Source organism: Canis lupus, chromosome 14 (assembly GCF_011100685.1).
Source record: "Canis lupus familiaris isolate Mischka breed German Shepherd chromosome 14, alternate assembly UU_Cfam_GSD_1.0, whole genome shotgun sequence".
NCBI classification, from domain to species: domain Eukaryota; kingdom Metazoa; phylum Chordata; class Mammalia; order Carnivora; family Canidae; genus Canis; species Canis lupus.
The window spans coordinates 27,155,156-27,177,678 of record NC_049235.1 but is presented as its reverse complement, the minus strand read 5'-3'; the positions used below and the strand labels follow the sequence as shown (position 1 = coordinate 27,177,678).

The following is a 22,523-nucleotide window of genomic DNA, read 5'->3' as shown; positions in this document are numbered from 1 at the left end:
GATGCTTTCCTGAATATGCTCCTTCTTGGCACCAGCCTTTTGTCTGCAGTAAGTGGGATCCCCCCCTAGCCACGTGTCTTGTACATGAGGATACCTAAAGAATCTTTGACTAAAAACACTATGAACTTGGGGAGCCCTGGTGGTTCAGTTTAGCGCCACCTTCAGCCCAGGGCGTGATCCTGGAGACGCAGGAGCGAGTCCCACATCAGACTCCCTGCATGGAGCCTGCTTCTCCCTCTGCCTGTGTCTCTGCCTCTCTCTCTGTGTGTCTCTCATGAATAAATAAATAAAATCTTTAAAAAAAAACAAAAACAAAAAACTATGAACTTGAGAAAAGTATAAGACTTACTGGATACAAATATTAGAGTAAGAATAATCTCAATTTGTTTTATTTTTTAATTCCCTCAGGCAGACAGATACATAGATCAAAATATATAGAAGGGTTTCTTTTTTTTTTAAGATTTTATTTATTTATTTATTCATGAGAGACAGAGAGAGAGAGAGACAGAGACACAGGCAGAGGGAGAAGCAGGCTCCATGCCGGGAGCCCGACGTGGGACTCGATCCCGGGTCTCCAGGATCACACCCTGGGCCAAAGACAGAGACTAAACCACTGAGCCACCCAGAGATCTCGAACAGGATTTTTATTATTATTATTATTTCAAATCCTTTCTGGTGCCAATTTTCCATTCTTTCTTTGGAGTTGACATGAATCCTGTCTCCCTATATCAAAGAGTCAAGCCATTTCCAGTGTAATGTCATAAACACAGCCTGCTGCAGCATTACAAGTGAAATGAATAAAGCATTAACGATGTATATACATAGTCTGACCAATCATTTCCTACTCAATGGACTACATAGGAGAGTAGAATGGTTTGATCCAGGAAAAAAAAAAATCACAAGGCACCAACAGAGCTTGGCGTAAAATGTGGGTACCTTTATACAGAGAAAATGCATCATGCCTCACATGAGTTGCAAATACTTTGAAAAAATATTTTAGTTTTACTTGTCACCCCATAAGAGAAGAAATAGCTATAGGAAATGGAAATTTGCATTCCCAAAACATAAAGCCTGAATTGCTCCTTTTGAGGGTTTGGCATATGGCTGTGTGCCTGGCTCTGCAGAACAAGAGTGGGATTTTTCTAAAGCCATATGGTCAAATCAAGAAGGGCAACGGGCTAGAGCGGACAGAAGGCAGTTTACCGTTAATGATAAAGTCCTGATGCATAATATATTCTAAAAAGCTTCCAACATTAGATTCACGTTAAAAAAGGAGGAGCCTGCCAAGGAATACATTGTTGTTGTTGTTTCACCTAAAATGAAAGAACAAAGATCCCAGATAGAATACTATCTGTGAGCTCTGTTTAGCTGACCTAACCTTCCTATCACTGTTAAGACAAGCAAATTAAGAGAAAAATTCTATTTGTAATTGTTTTAAACAACATAACAGTCTTCCAAGCGAGTAAATATTGAGTTTCCACTAAAACAGAAAACTCCTTTACCAACCCAGACAGGCCTATTTCAGGCCCTGCCTTTCCCTTTAACAAGCATCAGTGAGATAACTTGCAGGAAAGAGGAACGGGGTGGACTCCCCTCCCTTAGGAAATACTCAAAAAGACAAGTGTGCTTGAAACCAAAATGAATAACCAGTTTGTAACTTCTGATAGAATACTCATGCAGAAAATATACATGTGAGATTTTAACTAATGAGGCTCCAAGCTCTTTGTAAAAGCCACATTGCAATTAATTAAGATGATTGCTACTCATTATTCTTTAAAAAGCAAAGTAAATTCTTTATCTTAAGTGTAAGACTGTCAGAGGAGAGCAAATACTCTTATACTACCATGTGATAGTTTTTATGCTAAATTAGATAAAATATTTAAGACTAACTTTATTTTTGTTAAGTTGTTCATTTGAGTTGAAACTGACATACAATTATGAATACTTTAGTTAATATATAATATAATTGAATTAACAAGTGAAAATTAAAATCAAAATCTATAACCTTTCATTGATGCCCAAACTTAAAGAATTATCACATCTATTTAGTGCAATGAACTGGGACCTGCCAGTGAAAATTATGAGATATGGCCATTTAAGAGAGCACATGGAGGGCATGTGGCTCAGCGGTTTAGCGCCGCCTTCAGCCCAGGGCATAACCCTGTCCTGGGGTGGAGTCCCACGTTGGGCTTCCTGCATGGAGCCCGCTTCTCCCTCTGCCTCTCTCTGTGTGTCTCTCATGAATAAATAAATAAATGTTAAAAAAAAAGAGAGAGAGAGCACATGGAGATTTAAAATTATAAACTCTGGTATGTTACTCTTCTGATAATTTAATTATTAGGGCAATAAATAATTCCACTGCCAAAAATGTTTATTGTGGCATAGTTTCCAATACGAAAAAATAAAAAAATAATAAATAAAAATATTTAAGTGACTAATAGGAAAATAGTTAAATTATTGTATACTCATGTATAGAATTTCTATATACTCAATAAAATAATGATTCATGCAGAACTATGTCTTATATCTTGGAAAGATGGCTATGTTATAGCAAATGAAAAAAATGCAGAGGCAAATTTTCAGGCAATAATTATAGTATATACTCTGAGTTTAAAATGTATATGTTTGCATATATATAAACAGATGTGTATTATTAAAAGCATAGAAAATTTCTAAAAAGACAGATATTGGGACGCCTGGGTGACTCAGCGGTTGAGCATCTGCCTTTGGCTCAGGGCATGATCCCGGTCTGGGGATCGAGTCCCACATTGGGCTCCCTGAGAGGAGTCTGCTTCTCCCTCTGCCTATGTCTCTGCCTCTCTCTGTGTGTCTCTCATGAATAAATAAATAAAAATCTAAAAAAAAAAAAAAGACAAATATCAAATGTTTAAAATTTTGTAAGTCAGGGAAGTGGAATTAGGAGCTGAAGGATGATGTAGGTAGATTTCTTTATTATTTCGTATATCTTTGTACTGCTTAAAATTTTAATAATAATCTTATTTTTACAATATAATTTTTTGCAGAATCTCTAATTAACCCCAAACAATGCAGCTTTCTTGAAATGCCAATTAAGAGACACTCAAAAAAATAGGAATTGAAAATCAAAGAACCAATGCGTAGTTTTCTTTAACTGAAAAGGGTAAATAAAAATGAGTTAAAATATAATATGTTCTTTGTATAAAATTTTAGCCATGATGCTTCTACTCTTTTTCAGAGAAAAGATTTTGCTAATTCATTTTTGCATATGTGTTTAACTTGGAAACCATTGTATTTAAATTAGGGAGAATGGTTTACAGTCCCTTGAGTATTATCATAAGATTAAAATTAATTGCTCAGAATTTTCATATGAGGCCAAACGGGACAGGTAATCAGTCACAGGCTAATGTTATTAGCTTGATTCATGTTATCAAACTATATTTCTAATACTATCAGGCAAGGGGGTGGGCAGGAGAGAAATATGCTACATATGAAAATGATGAAACCAAGTTCTTTTGTTTGCATTAGTTCTAACATTTAGAGGTCACACATTTACAGCTTAGAGTTGAGTTTATTACCTGAATAATTCAATCAAGGAGTTCACATTTGCCTAAATTTATGGGAGAACATATACCACAAAATAATGTTTTATACTTATATGTTGTAGAATGCCTATTATGTGAAATTTTTGGAACCTTTATTTTTTTTTTAAGATTTTATTTATTTATTCATGAGACACAGAGAGAGAGGCAGAGACATAGGCAGAAGCAGGCTCCCTATGAGAAGCCTGATGTGGGACTGTATCCCTGGACCCGGGATCAAGACCGGAGCCAAAGGCAGATGCTCAACCACTGAGCCAACCACATGCCACTTTTTGGAATCTTTAGAGAAATGACTTAATGATACTTTAAAGTGAATTTATGAGCATATTACTTTACAGATAGAATTAAAATGCTCTATTCATTATATATATGTATATGCATATATATGTATGTGTGTGTGTGTGTGTGTATATATATATGGCAGATAGAGATGAAGCAACTTTCCCAAAGACTCATAAATCAAATGAAATGCAATGACTAATTTTCAGTAGAACTAAAGAGGTCAGTACTGAATACATAGAGATTTGTTTTGTTTCGAGGACGACCGGTACCTTTCTTTTTGAAAAGACATGTGGTATTTTATGCATGTAAAAGAAAATAGTATGTATCTCTAAGGTTATAAAACATACCAAAATAGACATCCACAATTCAGTCATCCAATCCAGAAATATGCTATGTCAATATGATTGCACCTACTTCTATGCTCCTCTTGTGACTCTGCTTCTCATGGCCCCAAGCTACTGCCCTGTATTGTGTCTATTACCTGTGCCAGGCAACTTCTAAGATGCCCACCAACTACTACCACTTTCTCCTAGTCATACCCTCATGTAATCCCCTTCCTTTGAGGGTGGGTTGCATTTAATGATTCACTGCTAACAAATAGAATATGAGAGAAGTAATAATGGCTGTCACTTCTTAGATTATAGAATAACTATAACTTCTCCCTTGCTCCTCTCACCCCTCCTCTCTTGATCTCTGGCTTGCTCTGGGGAAAGCCAATTGCCATACAGTCAGTTTACCTATGAAAAGGTAGCAAAGAATGAGGAGGGCCTCCAGCAATCAGCCATTAAGAACCGAGGCCTTCAGTCCAAACAACCCAGGAGGAACTGAATCTTGACAACCACTGAGAGATTTTGAAGTGGATCATGCCCAAGTCAGGCTTTGAGATGAAAGCATAGCCCCAGGCACCACTCTGATTGAAACCTAAAAGTGACCCTGAGCCAGGGGCACTCAGTTAAACCAAACCTGAATTCATGACCCACAGGAAATGGAATATAAAAGATGTGTGTTATTTTGAGAGACTGTTTTGGAGTGATTGTTTGTCAGCAGTGGACAACTCATATATTGTCCTTGCCTTGTATAAAGTGTTGATTAATGAACACAAAGTATATTAATTTCTGCTAAATCAAACTCTTAAATTATGTTGTTCAATTTCTTCACCTTGCAAATTTTTTAGCTGTTTGATCTTCCGATAATTTAGAAAGGTATTGAAATCTTTCTTTTTTAAAATCATTTTTGTATTTGTCTCTTTCTCCCTGTAGCTTTCTCAAATCTTACTTTATAGGGGCACGTACGGGTGGCTCAGGTTGCAATCCCGAGGTTCTGGGGTTGAGTCCTGCGTCAAATTTCCTGCAGGAAGCCTGCTTCTCCCTCTGCCTGTGTCTCTGCCTCTCTCTCTCTCTCTCTGTATCATAAATAAATAAATAAATAAATAAATACATACATACATACATACATACATGCATAAATAACTTTATATTCTTGAGGCCATTAAATGGATGCCTACAAGTCTCTAGTACAGTTAGCCTTTGATCAGGGACCATATCTTGGTGGTTTAGTGCATGGACTCTAGGGACATATTGCCCTCTGGATTTGAATCCTAAACTTATTAGCAGGGTGATCTTGAGCAAATTACTTAACCTCTATCCCTTCATTCTTCACCTGAAAAATGGAGATAGAAATAATGCCTACTTGAGGACTGAAATGAGGTTTAAATAAGTTAATACCTACAAACCCATAGTAGTAAGTTTACATACAGCTATTGATAAATCAATACATGTTCTGACTTCTTTATTCCTAATAATGCTTTTTTTGATTAATGGTTATTAAAGGTTACTTACAGGTTATTGATAGCTACTCCATTTTTTAAAAAAGAATTTTCCTGAAAAAAAAAAATCCTCCTGAGTAATCGTTTTCTCCTGTGTTTTCAACTTTTTTCTCTTTTATGCATACCTCTTGAATTCAATATATAGCTGGATGCTGGATTTTTTTCTAAAAATACAATTAGTTGGGGCAGCCCCGGTGGCTTAGTAGTTTAGCACCCTGCCTTCAGCCTGGGGTGTGATACTGGAGTCCTGGGATTAAGTCCCACATCAGGCTCCCTACATGGAGCCCGCTTCTCCCTCTGCGTCTCTGCCTCTCTCTCTTTCTCTCTCTCTCTCTCTCTCTCTGTGTGTGTGTGTGTGTGTGTGTGTGTGTCTCATGAATAAATAAATAAAATCTTAAATATATATATAATTAGTCATTTTGTCTTTCAACCGGAAAGAACTGAATATTGTGATTATAAGTACTTTGACATTTCGATTTTTTGTTTTTTCTTTTTTTGCTAGTTGTCACATTTTTACTATTTCCCTCCCTTTCTTGGTTTATTTTTGGATTGACTGAGATATTATGTTTATTTGATTATGATTCATCTTTTTGTTTTAACAGGCTTGGGAGTAATTTATATTATATTTTGATCCTTTTGATAATTGCCTTTGAAATTTTCAATTGATGAATAAAATATAAATCCCTCTTCACTCTCATTTTAAAAAAATATGAGCCATTCACAACCTCCTTCCAAGTTACATGTTATTGTTGTATTTTTTTTAAAGATTTTATTTATTTATTCATGACAGACACAGAGAGAGAAAGAGGCAGAGACACAGGCAGAGGGAGAAGCAGGCTCCATGCAGGGAGCCCTACGTGGGCCTCGATCCCGGATCTCCAGGATCACGCCCTGGGCTGAAGGTGGTGCTAAACTGCTGAGCCACCTGGGCTGCCCCTGTTGTTGTACTTTAATTTTATCTTCTTTTACATACTAAATTAGAATTTTTTATACTTTATTTTATTTATTTTTTTAAAGATTTATTTGTTTGTTTGTTTGTTTATACATGAGAGGCAAAGACAGAGGCAGAGACAGAGGCAGAGGGAGAAGCAGGCTCCCCACAGGGAGCCGGATGCGGAACTGGATCCCAGATCCCAGGATCACACCCTGAGCTGAAGGCAGAAGCTCAATTGCTGAGCCACCCAGGCATTCCAGAATTTTTTAGACTTTATAAAGATAATTTATAAAGAGAATTATTACTATTACTGTAAAAGACAATTATTTGCTTAAATCTAGTTAAATATTTATCAATATTTTCTCCATTCTGCCTTGCTTCTTCACCTTCTTTTTGCAATTAATTTTCGTCTTCCTGAAGTACATTCTGAAGCTCTTTTAGTGAAAGTTTTGAATGCCAACATTGCTTTTACCTTAGAATATTGCTGTGATTCCCTCATACTTGAAAATAGTTTTATAGGACACCTAATTATACATTCATAGCTATTTTCTTTCTATACATTGGATTCTTATTCCAGTGTTCTTAAAATTTCTGTTATCAATCTAATTATTGTTACTGTCTTTTATTTTGGCTCTTTTCTCTTTCTTTTCTTTTTACGTAGTATGCTGTAGTTTGACTACAAGGTGAATGTTAGTTTATTTTTTATTTATACTGCTCACTAATTACTGTGTTTCTTGTATTTTTGGATTCATGCTATACCTACTTCTAAGATTTTTACATTGATTAAGTTAGTTAATGGATGTCAAATACCCAGCACATAGAAAATGCTGTATGTGTTTTCTATTATTATTATTTTTAAAGATGTATTTATTTTACAGACAGAGAGAGTGCATGCAGGAGGAAGAGCAGAGGGAGAGGGAGACAAGCAGACTCCTGGCTGAGCAGGGAGACAGTATAGGGCTCAATCCCATGGCCCTGAGATCATGACAGGAGCTGAAACCAAGAATTGAGCACTTAACCCGACTGAGCCACCCAAGCTCCTCCACGTTTTCTCTTATTATTGGAAAATGACTACTTTTATTAACATCTCCTTTAATTGTGCCTCCTCCCTTTATTTGTGTTCTTTCCTCCAGAATACTCATTAGAAATATAAAACACTTGGGGCACCTGGGTGGCTCAGTGATTGAGTGTCTGCCTTTGGCTCAGGTTGTGATCCTGGAGTCCTGGGTCGAGTCTTGCATTGGGCTCCCCATATGGAGCCTGCTTCTCCCTCTGCCTATGTCTCTGCCTCTTTCTGTGTATCTTTCATGAATAAATAAATAAGATCTTTAAAAATAATTAAATAAATAAAAATTTAAAAAACAGAAATATAAATCCCTTGTTCTCTTCCATTCTGCGTGTCAATTAACTCATATTCCTTATTTTCCAAATCCTCTCGGTGCTACTGGATGATTTCTTCAGACCTATATCTAAATCGCTAATTATCTTTTAAATTTTGTCTAACCTGCTGTTTGACCCATTTGTACTGGTGGTTAGTCATTCTCTGCCTCTGTGCCGTGCCTGTTGATTTTTACAGAGAGCCTTACCCTGGCTTCCTGCAGGGCAGCTTCTGAGGCAGCCAGGACACTTGGAGTCAGCAGCAGTAGATCTAAGATTATTAGGAGGAAGAGACATCAGGGTACTCAGTTCTCTCTCTCTCTCTCTCTCTCTCTCAGTGTCCTAGCCCTTGCATTTTAGCGGAATTAATATTTTACTTCCTTCTGAAGCTTCGATTTATTCTTCAGTAGATGAAAGACACAAAAACACAAAGGGTGTTTTTCCTCAGACGAGTGAGTTGAATTCTTCAGAGTCATGACTAATTCCCAAATAAATCAGGAAAAACAAAACATTTTTGCTTCACCTGAATACTGCCATGCCCATCATCTCTGGGTGTTTTATGTGGGATTGCTTCAACAATGTTAAAGATAAATAAGCAAATCCTTTTCCACTCTAAATAAGAAAGACAGAGCAATTCTCTATAGATGTAGCACATCTGGTAACAGAATGGGCATTGTTGAATGAAGATGGGAAATCTGATTACAAAAAAAAAAAATTTAATGCATAGAGATTTGGCATAATGGATCCAAAGTGTTTAGAAAAGGAAAAAATAAAGACTGCTGAAAAATGAATTTATAAGCTAAAATGTTTTTTTTCCTTGGCGACATAAAAGATGGTAATCATAAAAATGCTTTGTTACTTTTCTGTATAGTTTTATTATTTATAGGCAATTACTGCAATATTAATGACACATGTAAGGTAGAAAGATTGCAAGTTAACTTCTAGATTTAAGAAGGAAGAACGGAATTTTAAAAGTTGAAGAAATTAACTTCATACTGCAAGGAAACTGCTGCTTTAGCATAAAACTTCTTCATCTAGTCTATATTTTACAAATTTTCCCTACCATCTAATGTAGTTAAGAGTGGGACACGTGGGTGGCTCAGCGGTTTAGCACCTGCCTTTGGCCCAGGGCATGATCCTGGATTCCCGGGATCAAGTCCCACATCAGGGCTCCCTGCATGGAGCCTGCTTCTCCCTCTGTCCTGTGTCTCTGCCTCTCTCTGGGTCTCTCATGAATGAATAAATAAAATCTTTAAAATAAATAAAAATTAAAAAAAATAAATACAGTTAAGAATGAGAACGGACACTGCCATCATTCAGGCTCATTTTTAGTTTCCCTTTGAAGCTTAGGGGAACTGAAGCATGTGTACATCATTTCCAGAACTGCTTTTCTCTCTCAGCACTGCTACTTGGTGTTAGTAGCTGAAAAGCTTAACCAACTTCCCTGCCCTGCCCAATGACCATCTCACAAATCCTAACCTGTAATAGTGTCACCAAAGTCCTTGAGATGAGAAATAACAGAAGTCAATTTGTCCAAAGCATCTCTAACCAGTGACTCCATTCTTGAACTTTCCTTTTGACCTAATTGTGCTTTTAATCATCTTATAGTGACAGAAGTAAAAATAGTAATGAAATCTAGTATGACAAATGTTGACCCTTACATGCATGCTTTTTAGTTGTTAGGTCAAAGATGTCATTACTTACATGAAAAAATTGTCTATAATACTTCAATGCATATAAAACAGTTCAACTATTAAATTATAAAACATTTAAATCAAGAAAAAATCTAATGAGATCTGCTCTTTAACAAAGAAGCTAAAAAGTATTGGTATTCATGTGTTGCAATGGGCAAATTAAGTTGTTTCAGAAGTGCTACATGTATTTAAAGAGAAACCTCAAATTTAGAGTATTATTGACTAATGCAGTAGTGTGCCACTTTTGATAAGATGACATTTAAATGGAGGTTTGCTTCAAACCAACAAAGATATACACTGCATGTTTTGAAAGTGCTAAGGACAGGGCAAGTATGAATATTTCTAGAACCAAACCAAATTTATTTTAATTTTAAATAAATTGACTAGGGTATAACATCAAGGAAGAAATGTGAAACAGTACCCTTTGTGTTGCTTAAAATTTGGAAAAAAAAAACTATGAACAAATGTATCTGTCTTGAAAAATATATAACTGAACTCAGCAAACTTGATACTTTATCAATTATTAAGAATACATATAAAGGGAATTTCTCTGCATACTTTCCTTCTCCCCTCTGCCATATAGCTTTAAAGGTTCTTTGTTCCTTCTGATTTACTGTCCTGTTTGTACATTCCAGCCCCGGAGTCATAGTTAAGGGGACAGCCTAAATAAAGGGACTAAGAAATAGTCTGTCAATCTTTGCCCTTTGGGTAGAGGCTGCTATAAAGCAAATGAAAAATGAAGCATCATTAAGAATAAATTGTAGGTTTTGAGTATGTTCCTTTATTCTCAAAATGGTTTTTCTTTTTTGAGAATCATCTCTTTCCATTTGAATTGGCTTGTATTATAAGCTGATTGTGGCATTCTGTTTTCATCGGAGTCTGCCCAGATGTTCCTTCCATTTACAGGAAAAATTTCTACTTCACATACAAAATTCTGTATTTTTAAGGCCTATCTGATGAGTTAGGCTTCAAAGTCCTAGTAAAGTTTTCAGAAACTTTAAATATTTTCATTTTTATTTATTTTATTTATTCATGAGAGAAACAGAGAGAGAGAGAGAGAGAGAGAGACACACAGGCAGAGGGAGAAGCAGGCTCCATGTAGGAAAACCGACGTGGGTCTCGATCCTGGGTCTCCAGGATCGCGCCCTGGGCTGAAGGCAGCGTTAAACCACTGAGCCCCCAGGCTGCCCTCAGAAACTTTTCCTTTCTTTCACTCTACATTTTGCTTTCTAATTTGAAGAGAACTTCTGTTGATTTTTTTTGTTTGTTTGTTTTATTGAGCTTTGAAAATTATATTGCATTTTACCAGTTTTTTTCCATTTCAAAGCAGGATCTTCATGTTAAAACTGTAACCTGAATGTTCAGCTTTGAAATGTGTTAATAGCTTTATTTTTATTTTTTGTTTCCATTGATTATTACTATGGATGGAAGTTTTAATGTTTCTATTCATAGTAAATTGACAAATACAGAAAACCATATATAAATATGAAAAAAAAATGGTAGAAGAGAAGCCAGGTCTTGGCCACAGGTAGCCTACCCTACAAAATAGAAAGGTAAAAAAGAATTTCTCAGACCAGTTATTGTAGGAGTATCATTGGGAACAAGGTTAGGAATTCACAGAAGCCATTCCACCCACATCTCAATATCCAAATATAAGCGAGAGGAAATCTCTTCAGGTAATCCCTAGAAGCTGATGGAAGGCTACTGCCCAGACTCCTACAGTGGCAGGAAGGACTGTCCAGGGTACGTCAGCAAAAACAAGAGAAGAATGAGGACTCTACCATAGCCCAGCCACCCTGCCACAGTGTGCCATCCTCCACATCTTGTCCTGGTATTCGGCGCCCTCCTTACCCTCCAGGCTTATTTCTCTTTCCTCCATGCCACCAGGCTGGACTACTTCTCAGCTGAACTACTGAAAAGTCACAGACCAATTTTTTTTAACCCACTTAAGAGTTCTGGCTCAAGTTTTATTTCCTAAAATAAAAGCCATTTCCTGGCTCCTCTAGGCAGCATGAGTATCTGCATTCCCAGAGCCTTGAGCATATTTTAGCTGTCTCTGTTTCCATACTCTATTATAAAGCTCCCAGCACCAGTCATTATTCCTTGTGTATAGGAGGTGATCAGAAATGTCTGGTAGATTCATGAAGGAATCAACAGAATTTTAGTTCTAAGTAAACCACAGACTGACACAAGATTTTAAAAATTGATTTAGCACATGGTTAATGAACTCTTGGTTATTATTGATGCTACCTTAAGGAGACATGTTCTTTTTTGGAACACATTTTAAAATTTATAAAAACTAGCTAATGATTTTTATGGATATAACTGATTCCAATATCAACTTTTACTGATTCAATCGCTGCTATAAAATTTAAAAAGAGGCCTATTCCTCAGTTATCCAGTGCAAATTGTCAGGCCATCAGTTTTCACCATGCTGAAATTTAATAAGAGTGTAGGATTTTTATTGTAAAAAGGTCTGAGGTCAAATTATAAGTCACTTTATAAGAATTGTATTCTCACTGTGACTGGAAATATTTCTTAGAGGGAACATAGATTAAACTCAGTTTTTAGCTACAAAGTGTTATCTATCAATCAAAGGAAACTGAACATTGTTTTTAGGCCCCGAGTGACCGAGGAGAGGACATGTGCAAAGGGGAATTACAAAGATTTTCATGTTTACAAAGTTGAGTTTCTATTTGAAGAGAAACTGATTAATTTATATCTTCATAATAAAAGGATAAAGAAATAAGTGTTACCCCAGCCCTATTTATTGACATATGATCTTTTCATTCAAATATTTCTGGCTCGTACATTTTATCACCATAACTTTTATATTTTAATGTGATTATCCACTGGCAGTTTTTAAAGCTTTTCCAGTGCAAAGATGGAAAGAGACAGCACACGGAATTTACAGGAGGTGAAGGTCTCTTTAAATACTCTTGAACTTCTTCAGTATGCAATGATTTAAGAATTGGATGACATAAAGCCATTATTTTTTCTTTCCATACCTTAATGTCATTTTTCACCAACCAACCAACCAACCAGCCCCACAATCCTTATTATCATACCCATTTTTCTCCAGGGCTAGTGGATTACGTAAGTCTATACACATCACTTTCTACCTGTATGTCACCTGAATTCACCACAGGTGCAGATCTTACTGATGCTGCGTATCCCAGGGACAATCACATCCTATTGCCACCAGCAATGGGAACTTGTTGGCGTTTACCTAGTGTGTGATTGATTCAATTCCATTATTGTGTCTCAAGGCTTTACTTTCGATACTGTCTTAATTTTGCTTATCCCCACCCCAAGTCGACCTAAAACAAGGATTTGAGTTTAACTAGTTTATTGGAAGGTGATTCTAGATAGCATTTGCAGGGTAGTGAAAAAATGAGGCAAAGAAGAAAAGAAAGTTGATTAAGAGATTTTTTTTTTTTATTGAGGTCAGCTGAAGCCTGATCTCACACAGTAATGGCCTCATATCTCAAAACTCATTCACTGAGGCAGCAGTAGTATTTACCTACAAATTTCCACTAGTCACTGTTTGAAGGATGTTATGGGAGACTAGAAGGCAGGCATTATGTGCCATTCCAGTTGACATGGTCAAAGTGGAATAGCCAGAAAAATTCTTCTGGCAAAGAAATACACATGTTGACAATTAGAAGTAAGGTTTACATATCATGCTTGTTATGGAAGTCAGATTGAGGAGTAACCAACAAAATTACTTCTCATTTTATAAAATTCAAAAATATCAAGAGCAGACCAGTAGAGAAGCCTGCTACAATGGAAAAATCATTGATCATGTTATCCAGTTTCTAGACCTAAGCCATTTCTCATTCCCAATTGAGAGGGATGTTGAGTGCTATTAAGGAAAGACTCTAACACCATGGCAAGTAGAGTAGGTATTCCTACTCTTCATAGTATTCCTAGTCTGTCCCCAGAGGGATCCATGACATGTACCCATATAACTGTATGCAAAGGAAGAGTACAGATATTCCTCAGGACTGTTGGACACCGATTTGTGACTGATGCTGACAACCAATATTATGCGATAGGAGGTAGAGCAGACAGCATACAACCATAGACCCCATAGTTTGGTTTTACTAAACTTATCACCCAAAAGCTGCCAGACTGATAAAATTCTGGAATGGCCTCTTAAATGCCCAGCTAAGGCTTCAGTCTGAGGATGAGTGGTTGGCAGTTGGGACATTATTATATAAGATGTAGTATATATGTTAAACCAAAAGCCATTATATGGTGATATTTTCTCAACAACTATAAATGCATGAGGCAGAGTCCCAGGCAAGTGAGTACAATTAGACTCTCTTATCATCACTCCTACTGACCCACCTGAGGAATGTGTGCTTAACTCTGACACAACTTTGGGCTTTGTAGGATTAGAGGGTTAGGGTTTAGGGAGGGGTAGGGGATGGAATGATTCTTTCAGGAAACACAGCAAAGTTTTGCCTGTAAGCCTATAGTTGTGGTTGCCACCTGGACATGTAGGATTCCCAATACCAAGAGACAAGCAGGCAGAGTTACTATAGTGGGAGAGGTCATGGATCTGATTATCATGAGGAGGTAAAGTTGCTGCTACTAATAGAGGCAGGAAAGAGTAAAGTTTGAAATTTAGAAAATTCTGTTGCATGTTTCTTGCTGTCTGTCATCCCCAGTGATAACCATGAATGGACAATAAACCATACACAATCCATTATCATATTGGTGAGGAAAAAACAGCATTTTGATGCTAGTTTGATATAAAGAATGTTAAGATACCGAGAAAAAGAGTTTCTAAATTTATTTGTAATTTAAAAACTTAATTGTTATCCTTATTTTTCATTATCTTCTATCATAGAATATGATTTTTTAAATTAGAAAATGGGTTATGGATAATGTGCAATTAAAAAGAGATGAAGCTGTATATACAAAATCTACTTTTCTTTAATATCAGAGCTTGTTTGAAAAGCCACAGTGTAATAAGACTTCAACTGAAAATTGAGAAGGTTAAGCTATTTGTCAGAGAACATCTATTTCTAATTTCAAAGATTATTAAAATCAATTGAGAAACTCTGTTTTGCCTCATCCTTTCATTCCACTTCAGAGCACTCATATTGAACCCCACAGGGCTTGGACAATCATGGCAAGCTAGCTATCATGCAGCATCATTTTAAAGCCTGTTGGCTTATTACGTAGTCATTAAGGAGATTGATTTTTTTTCTAAAGTAATTTTCATATTTCCGATTAAACCTTTCCATGGATTTATTTAAAAAGTTGTGGGACACATCAGAGATGTAGAATACATTAAGCCTAAGTTGAAACCTCACTTAAAGCACTATTTGATAGTTTAACACATTTAACTAATTTGCTTCTGTAAGGGAGTAATTTTTGGAGATACTCATTTTTGTTTGGCTTCCACTGCTATGCCAACTACCTGCCAGTACATCTGCTGATGCCTTCTCCATCTTTTCCCACCCTGTTTTGTGCCTCAGGATGCTGAGCCCAGGATGCATCGGTGATTCCCTTGCTCACAGGCTTTGGCTTCAGCCAATGGGACAAAGCCAGGAGATTGGAGAGAGTGGGGAAACTCATGTCAAAGTATGCATTCTTTCATAATCAGCACCTGGCTGACTGTGGTCTGCTGCGAGGCCACCCTCTCTCCACAGCTTTCTTCTCTGGGATCTAATCACTGTTACCTCCCTTGGCCTCTATCAAGTTTGGGCTGGTAAAGGCCCTTGTTAGTTGCACAAGCATAGTGTATCACTCATTGATGCTTTTTCTGGACAATGCTTTCACTATTGTAAAGTCCTTTTTACTAAAAATTCTCCTTCATGACCAAACTTGAGCATACGTGTGTTTCTTACCGGGACCCTGGTTAGTATAATTACTCTAAGTATATTTTTCTTCCCTACAACAAAAAGCTAGCAAAATTATAAAAGGTAATTATTACTTTAGAATTCATGACTTATAATCGCTACACTGAATTTCCTTGGACACACACTCCTGAGCTTGTAAATCCGAGATGGATGACTGAAGTTCTTCCTTTACCGACAGAACACCTTTCTTCCTATTTTCTCAAATCAATTTTATGATCAGTTTACCTTGAGCTCCTTTCTTGTGCTTGTCGCCTCCTCCTATTCTCTGATTTCTCCAAGTGAACCAAAGATCTAGACTGTATCTTCCCGTTATATCAGCCTCCACTCCAACTAAAGCCTAGAACAAACACAGATGTTTGGAAACATCCTAAGCAATTTTCAAGCCCTTCTTTTATTTTGTTTAAAGATTTTATTTATTTATTCATGAGAGACACAGAGAGAGGCAGAGACATAGGCAGAGGGAGGAGAAGCAGGCTCCCTGCAGGAGCCCGATGCGGGACTCCATCCCAAAACTCTGGGATCCCGTCCTGAACCGAAGGCAGAGGCTCAACCGGTGAGCCACCCAGGCATCCCCAAGTCCTTCCTTTAACCAGTGTCTAAATGAATACAATCAGTTATCTACTGGAAATTTCTACCAAGTTATCAAGCACCTGTGATTTAAAATGCTCCAATATTGTCTTTATTTTCTAAGTGATTTGCTACAACATCCTTGCCAAACTAGAAACTGTGTTCATCCTCCTCAACTTTTCATTTTTTCTTTCTCTGACATCAAGTAATAATACTTATTAAAAGTATTGCACCAAGCATGCATTAATTACCTTTATATCCAGGCCCTAAAATCAGTACTACACATAAATTACTATTATTATTTGTTTAAGATTTTATTTATTTACTCATGAGAGACACAGACAGAGAGAGAGGCACAGGCACAGGCAGAGGGAGCAGCAGGCTCCATGCAGGGAGCCTGACGTGGGACTCGATCCCGGGTCTCCAGGATCAGGCCCTCAGCTAAGCCACTGAGCCACCCGGGCTGCCCATAAATTATTTATATAGCATTTACAATAATAGCTAATATTTATTGGGAAATTCTATTTATCAGATTCCTTGCTGAGTTTAATTTGTTTTAGCTCAATCTTCATAACATCATTTCAATGTTAAATATCATCTTCCTTTTCCCAAATGATACAGAAACACAGTAAGCTGTGTAATTTCACAAAGTTACACACATCATAGCTGACATGACCTGAATGCGGGTAGTTTGAGTTCAAAAACGTGCTATGAACCACTCCTTTTTTTCCCCTTTAACTCCATATGTAAGAACTATTACCCCAATTTCACAGATGAGAGAATGGATTTCCAAAGATGCTTAATAAGATTGCCCAAGACTATACAGCCAGTTGGAGATAAACATAAGTACAACACACAATTTTTTTCTTTAAAAATTCCCAGAAACAGAAATTTTATTAGGATTTGCTTATAGAAAAAAAGAAAAGAATAAAAATTTGCAAAAAAAAAAAAAAAGGAAGAAGAAGAAAAAGAAGAATTTGCTCATAGGTCTTCCAGAAAATTTTTACTTCGAAAATCCCCCAAACCTGAGCATTTGAGCAAATTTGGATTTAAAAAATAATATTTATGAACCATTTTTAAGTTTTTAAAAGATTTATTTACTTATTTGGGAGAGAGTGTGTGCATGCCCTTGAGTGGGGGGAGGGGCAAGAAGGAGGGAAGCAGACCTCCTTTCTCCCTGGAGGCACAGAGCCTGACTCCAGGCTCCATCTCACAACCCTGAGATCAGGAATTGAGCTAAAGTGAAGAGTTGGTTGCTTAACAGACTAAACCACCTAGGCACCCAGGACCATTTTTTAATGAAAATTGTGGGGCAGCCCTGGTGGCTAAGCCGTTTGACGCTGACTTCGGCCCAGTCCTGCGTGATCTTGGAGACCCCGGATGGAGTCCCACGTTGGGCTCCCTGCTTGGAGCCTGCTTCTCCCTCTGCCTGTGTCTCTGCCTCTCTCTCTCTCTCTGTGTGCCTCTCATGAATAAATAAATAGAATCTTTAAAAATATATATTAATAAAAATTGTGTGTACAATTATGTTCTAAAAACACCAATACTTGGCTATCCAGCTAGTAAGAGGAAGCATGAGGATTACAGCTAACAGTGTCTCACAGCAAAGCCCAGCTCCTTCATCTGCTGTTATTATCAGATACAAAAAAACAACTCTTTAAATTTTCCCTATTTCCTCTCGTTTTCCATCACTATTGCTTCACCATTCCTCATTTTGAGTTACTCCAATAAGTTAGTAATTGTTCTTCCTTCTTCCTTCCTCATTCCTCCTAATTAGAGGGAACAAATATTTGTAAATCATATATCTGATAAGGGCCTAGTATCCAAAATATAAAAGAATGCTTACAACTCAACAATAAAAGACAAATGACTCAATTACATTATGACATAAGATTTGAACATTTTTCTTAAAATGATGTAAAAATGGTCAATAAGCACATGAAAATATAATGAACATCACTAGTTCATTGGGGATATGCAAACCAAAAGCACAATGAGGTATCACTTCATGCTCGCTAAGATGATTCTATTCAAAAGGATGGACAATAACAACTATTAGCAATAATGTGGAAATATTGGAATCTTCGTACATTGCTAGTGAGGATATAAAATGGTGCAAGCTGCTTTGGAAACAGCCTGTCATCTTTTCAAAACATTAAACCCAGTGTTACCATATAACTCAGCAATTCCACTTCTCAGTATGGACCCAAGAGACCTGAAAATACATGTTTGCACAAATGTTCATAGCAGCATTATTCATAATAGTCAAGAAGCAGAAACAACCCAAGTGACTGTCAGTCAATGAATGGATAAACAAAATATGACATATCCATGCAATGGGTATTTCAGCAGTGTGGGAATGAAACCTTAAAAACATGGATGAACCTTAAAAACATTATTCTAAACAAAATAAGCCATTCACTAAAGGACACATAATGTATGATTTTGTTTATATAAAAATATCCAAAATAGGCAAATCCACAGAGTCAGAAAATAGATTAGTGATGACTGGGTGCCAAGAGGAGGAGAAAATGAGGAGTGGCTGGTATTAGGTATGGGATTTCTTATAGGCCAAGCCTTTCACTACAACTGTTCTAATAGTTATATTACCTACACCATATTAGTCAAGACAGACTTGGTAATCCTGTAGGAATAAACCCTGGTAAAATCTCAGTAGCCTAAAACAATCAAAAGTTAATTTCTCATGAATGCTGTAAGAAATATCTCATATTGGGTCATCTGGGTGGCTCAGCGGTTTGAGCATCTGCCTTTAGCTTCGGGCATGTCCTTTGACTCTGGGATCAAGTCCCACATCAGGCTCCCTGCAGGGAGCCTGCTTCTCCCTCTTCCTGTGTCTCTGCCTCTCTCTCTCATGTGTCTCTCATGAATAAATAAATAAAATCTTAAAAAAAAAAAAGGGAATATCTCATATTTACTAGAAAGAATCAACTTGTCAAACCACTGGTGAAATGTTAACTGTATCACACAGAGACTGAAAGGAGAGACAGAATTGCTTTAACATACCTTCCATTGACAGCATCCTTAGTAAAACATATTTTGCAATATAGGCTATATTTTGCCTCGTTTTTTTCTTTTAAAAAAATCCTTTAACTAACTTATTAAATTTGAATGAAGCCCTGAAAATTCATTGCTCTTTAATGACCTACAAAGACATTTGTCTTCCTAGTTTAAACATGTTTTATGCCCAATTAAAAATAAAATAAGCATGTCTCATGTGGTGAATTTTCATATCATTTTATGACTATAAGAAATAAAATTAAATTTTGTAGTCAACAGCCTGCTAATTTTTGTAGTTTAGTAATAAAAGCTTAGATGTAATGAAAATATATAGTGATTTACCTTGTAAGTAATCAAATGATTGAGGGCATAATTTTAAGGGTATAATTTTTAGTATAAAGTAATATTTTGTTACTCTGAAAAAAAAATATTTTGTTACTCTGAATAAACAACTAGTCAATTAAGACATTACTTCTTAAACTTTAAAAAGTATTCAGAAAGTTCTTAGTAGCTCAAATTTTAAGTTGCTACATTTCAATAAAATTTTGTTATATAATGAGGCAGAATTTGAAAGTTAAGCAACACATTCTGTAACAGTAGGATCAACTTCTTCGGTAGACAAAATAAGGATTGGCTTATATAATTTGAGGGTGTCTCTCCAAAGAAACTCCTACTTGCTATTCTGTCTTACATTCCAATTAAAGATTTAGTCACACAACAAATATTATCTACTATGTATCACACTTTGTTCAAAGTCCTGAGAATTCAACAGATAACAAAAACAAAGACCCTGTTCCTTTTTTGGAAACTTTGTTCATTGCCACTTTGATAAAGTTTGACTCGTTTGTGTGTGTGTGTTGTGAATTTATTATCTCTTTTGAGAAAAAAAAAAGTCTAAGCTGAGATTACTTTTTTTTAAATATTTTATTTATTTATTCATGAGACACACAGAGAGAAGGCAGAGACACAGGCAGAAGGAGAAGCAGTTTCCTTTCTGGGAGCCCAATGTAGGACTTGATCCCAGGACTCCAGGATCATGCCCTGAGCCAAAGGAAGACTTTCAACCACTGAGCCACCCAGGTGCCCCTAAGCTGAGATTATTAATAAGGGAAAAACAAATCCTGTCATTGGTGTGCTGGACAGTTTTGATTTGCTCAACTAGAAACACTATCTTCACCCTACTCTGTATTCTGGAAGACTGGACTTTTATGGATTATGTCAAAAAGCTCCCTTGTTGTAGGACATCATTCAAGGGAGGAAAATGAAATATGAATGTATTTTCTCTCTGGCTTCCTTCCTGTGAGGTGACATGGGTTGATGAAGTCCCTTGACTAGATCTCAGTACCTGCCAAGAATTCCTCTCAAAACAACTTTTTATCACTTCCCCTTCTGTCCTAAGGGTGGAATTAGTGCCAGGATTCATTCACTAGTCCCAAGATATAGGACTATTTCTTGTAGTTTCCCTGTACTCCGTCCACACACCTAAGGAAAAAAAAAATCATTTCATTAAACATTCCTCAAGTTATCCAATTTTTAAAAAAATACTTATTTATTCCAGAGAGAGAGAGAGAGCGAGAAAGTGTAGTGGGAGAGGAGGACCAAAGGAAGAGGGAGAGAGAATCTCAAGCAGACACTCTCCCACCCCCACAGCCACCACCACCACGTGCCACTGAGAGCAGAGCCTGACAGTGGGGCTTGATTTCACAACCCTGAGATCATGATCTGAGCAGAAAACCAGAGTCTGATGCTCAACTGACTGAGCCACCCAGGCACCCTCCTCAAATTACCCAATTTAAATGTATCACTTTTTTATTTCCTGATAGGTCCCTGACTAGCTCAGTCATTTATCTTCTGAAAAACTTCAGTGGTTTGGGACCAAGTATGTAGCACATACAATTAATCTTTCATAAAGAGACCTAATTTTAAAATGACATTTTACTGTAATGTTTTATATTTCAGAGAAAACACTCTGTACTAGCATTAAAAATTCGGGTCCCTGCTCTCTATTTCATTATAACTTATGGTCATTATCTAAAAGGGGCAAAAAGGGGAAGCCTAGGTGGCACAGTGGTTGAGGGTCTGCCTTCGGCTCAGGGCGTGATCCCAGGGTCCTGGGATGGAGTTCCACATCAGGTTCCCTGCAGTGAACCTCTGCCTATGTCTCTGCCTTTCTCTCTGTGTCTAATGAATAAATAAATTTTTAAAAAGGGGTGGGAAGTTTGGGAAATAAAATACAAAATTTCTAAAATAGCTAAAATCTCCTATTATCTGATTGCAAATACATATTAAATTTTTTTTTCTTATAATAAATTAGTTTTCAAAATTTAATGGCTGGTTCTGGCTACTATGGAGTAGCTAGGACCAAGTTTAAACTCCTGTTGTGAATATAATAAAAACTGGAAAAAACTTCTAAATTTAAAAAACGATTTGCTGGCAATGAAGAGCTATCACATGAGGTTACTTATGATCTTGAGCAAAGGGAAGAAGGTAAGATGAGAGCACCACATTCACTGGCTTTCTGACTGAGGCATTTCCCACACAGTAATTCAGGAAAACAGAGCCCAATGAGAGGGTGTAGTCTCATTGTGGGAAAAGAAAACAAAGATCAGAGTTCAGAGTTACATAATTATTTGAGATTTGAGAATCAGAGTACTGAAGAGGAGGCCAATACACTAGGCCTCAAAAATCTGCATAAAAATTTCTCTCTAATCTTTGGCCAACTCCTAAACTTTGCATATGTATTAAGAAGGGCTGGGAGGTCTAGCAGAGAATAGCTGTTGGGATCCTGAAGGGATGAGTAGAGATGCTGGAGCTGCACAGAACAGTGCCTTACAGGGACAAAAAACTAAGAGGAAGAAGATGGCTAAAGCTAACCAGGCTACACATCCCTATAATCAAGCCTTTTAAAATAGGTGGTGTTAATTTATTGCTGGCCAGAGGAAAACATGACAAAAGCTAGAAGAATATAATTAAGAACTCCCATATAAAATAATTCACAATATTTGGCATAAAGTTAAAAATTATTAAACAAGCAAAACAACAACAGGTAGTCATTGATATTCAAGATGTAAAATAGTCAACAGATTCAGACCCAGAGAAAACTAAGGAAATGAAGTTGAAGAAAAAGAACTGCAAAATAACTGTGATTAAAATATTAAAGAGAGGAAAATGAAGAAATGAATGAATAATGATTTCTATAGAACTTTAGAATCTGTAAGAAACTGGACAACAGGACAGCAAAATATAGTATCTGGAATTAATAACATTGAAGAGTTTTAGCAGCATACTAAGCAAGGGAGAAGAGAAAATTAGCAAATATGGAGATAAAACTTGTACATAAAACCCAAGAAGTTTATGCTCTGCATCCCGCAG

General features: G+C 36.7%; 1 protein-coding gene across 2 annotated transcripts in view; it reads left to right on the top strand.

Annotated features, from left to right (window-relative positions):
* VWDE (von Willebrand factor D and EGF domains) overlaps positions 1-15,512 on the top strand; it is a 97,461-nt gene extending 81,949 nt beyond the window's left edge. For both annotated transcript variants that reach the window (XM_038556956.1, XM_038556958.1), the window contains one exon: positions 15,183-15,512. In XM_038556956.1, coding sequence (XP_038412884.1) covers positions 15,183-15,209 — 27 coding nt within the window. In that variant the 3' untranslated portion in view covers positions 15,210-15,512. The remainder of the gene's footprint in view (positions 1-15,182) is intronic.
* Positions 15,513-22,523: the final 7,011 nt, after the last annotated feature.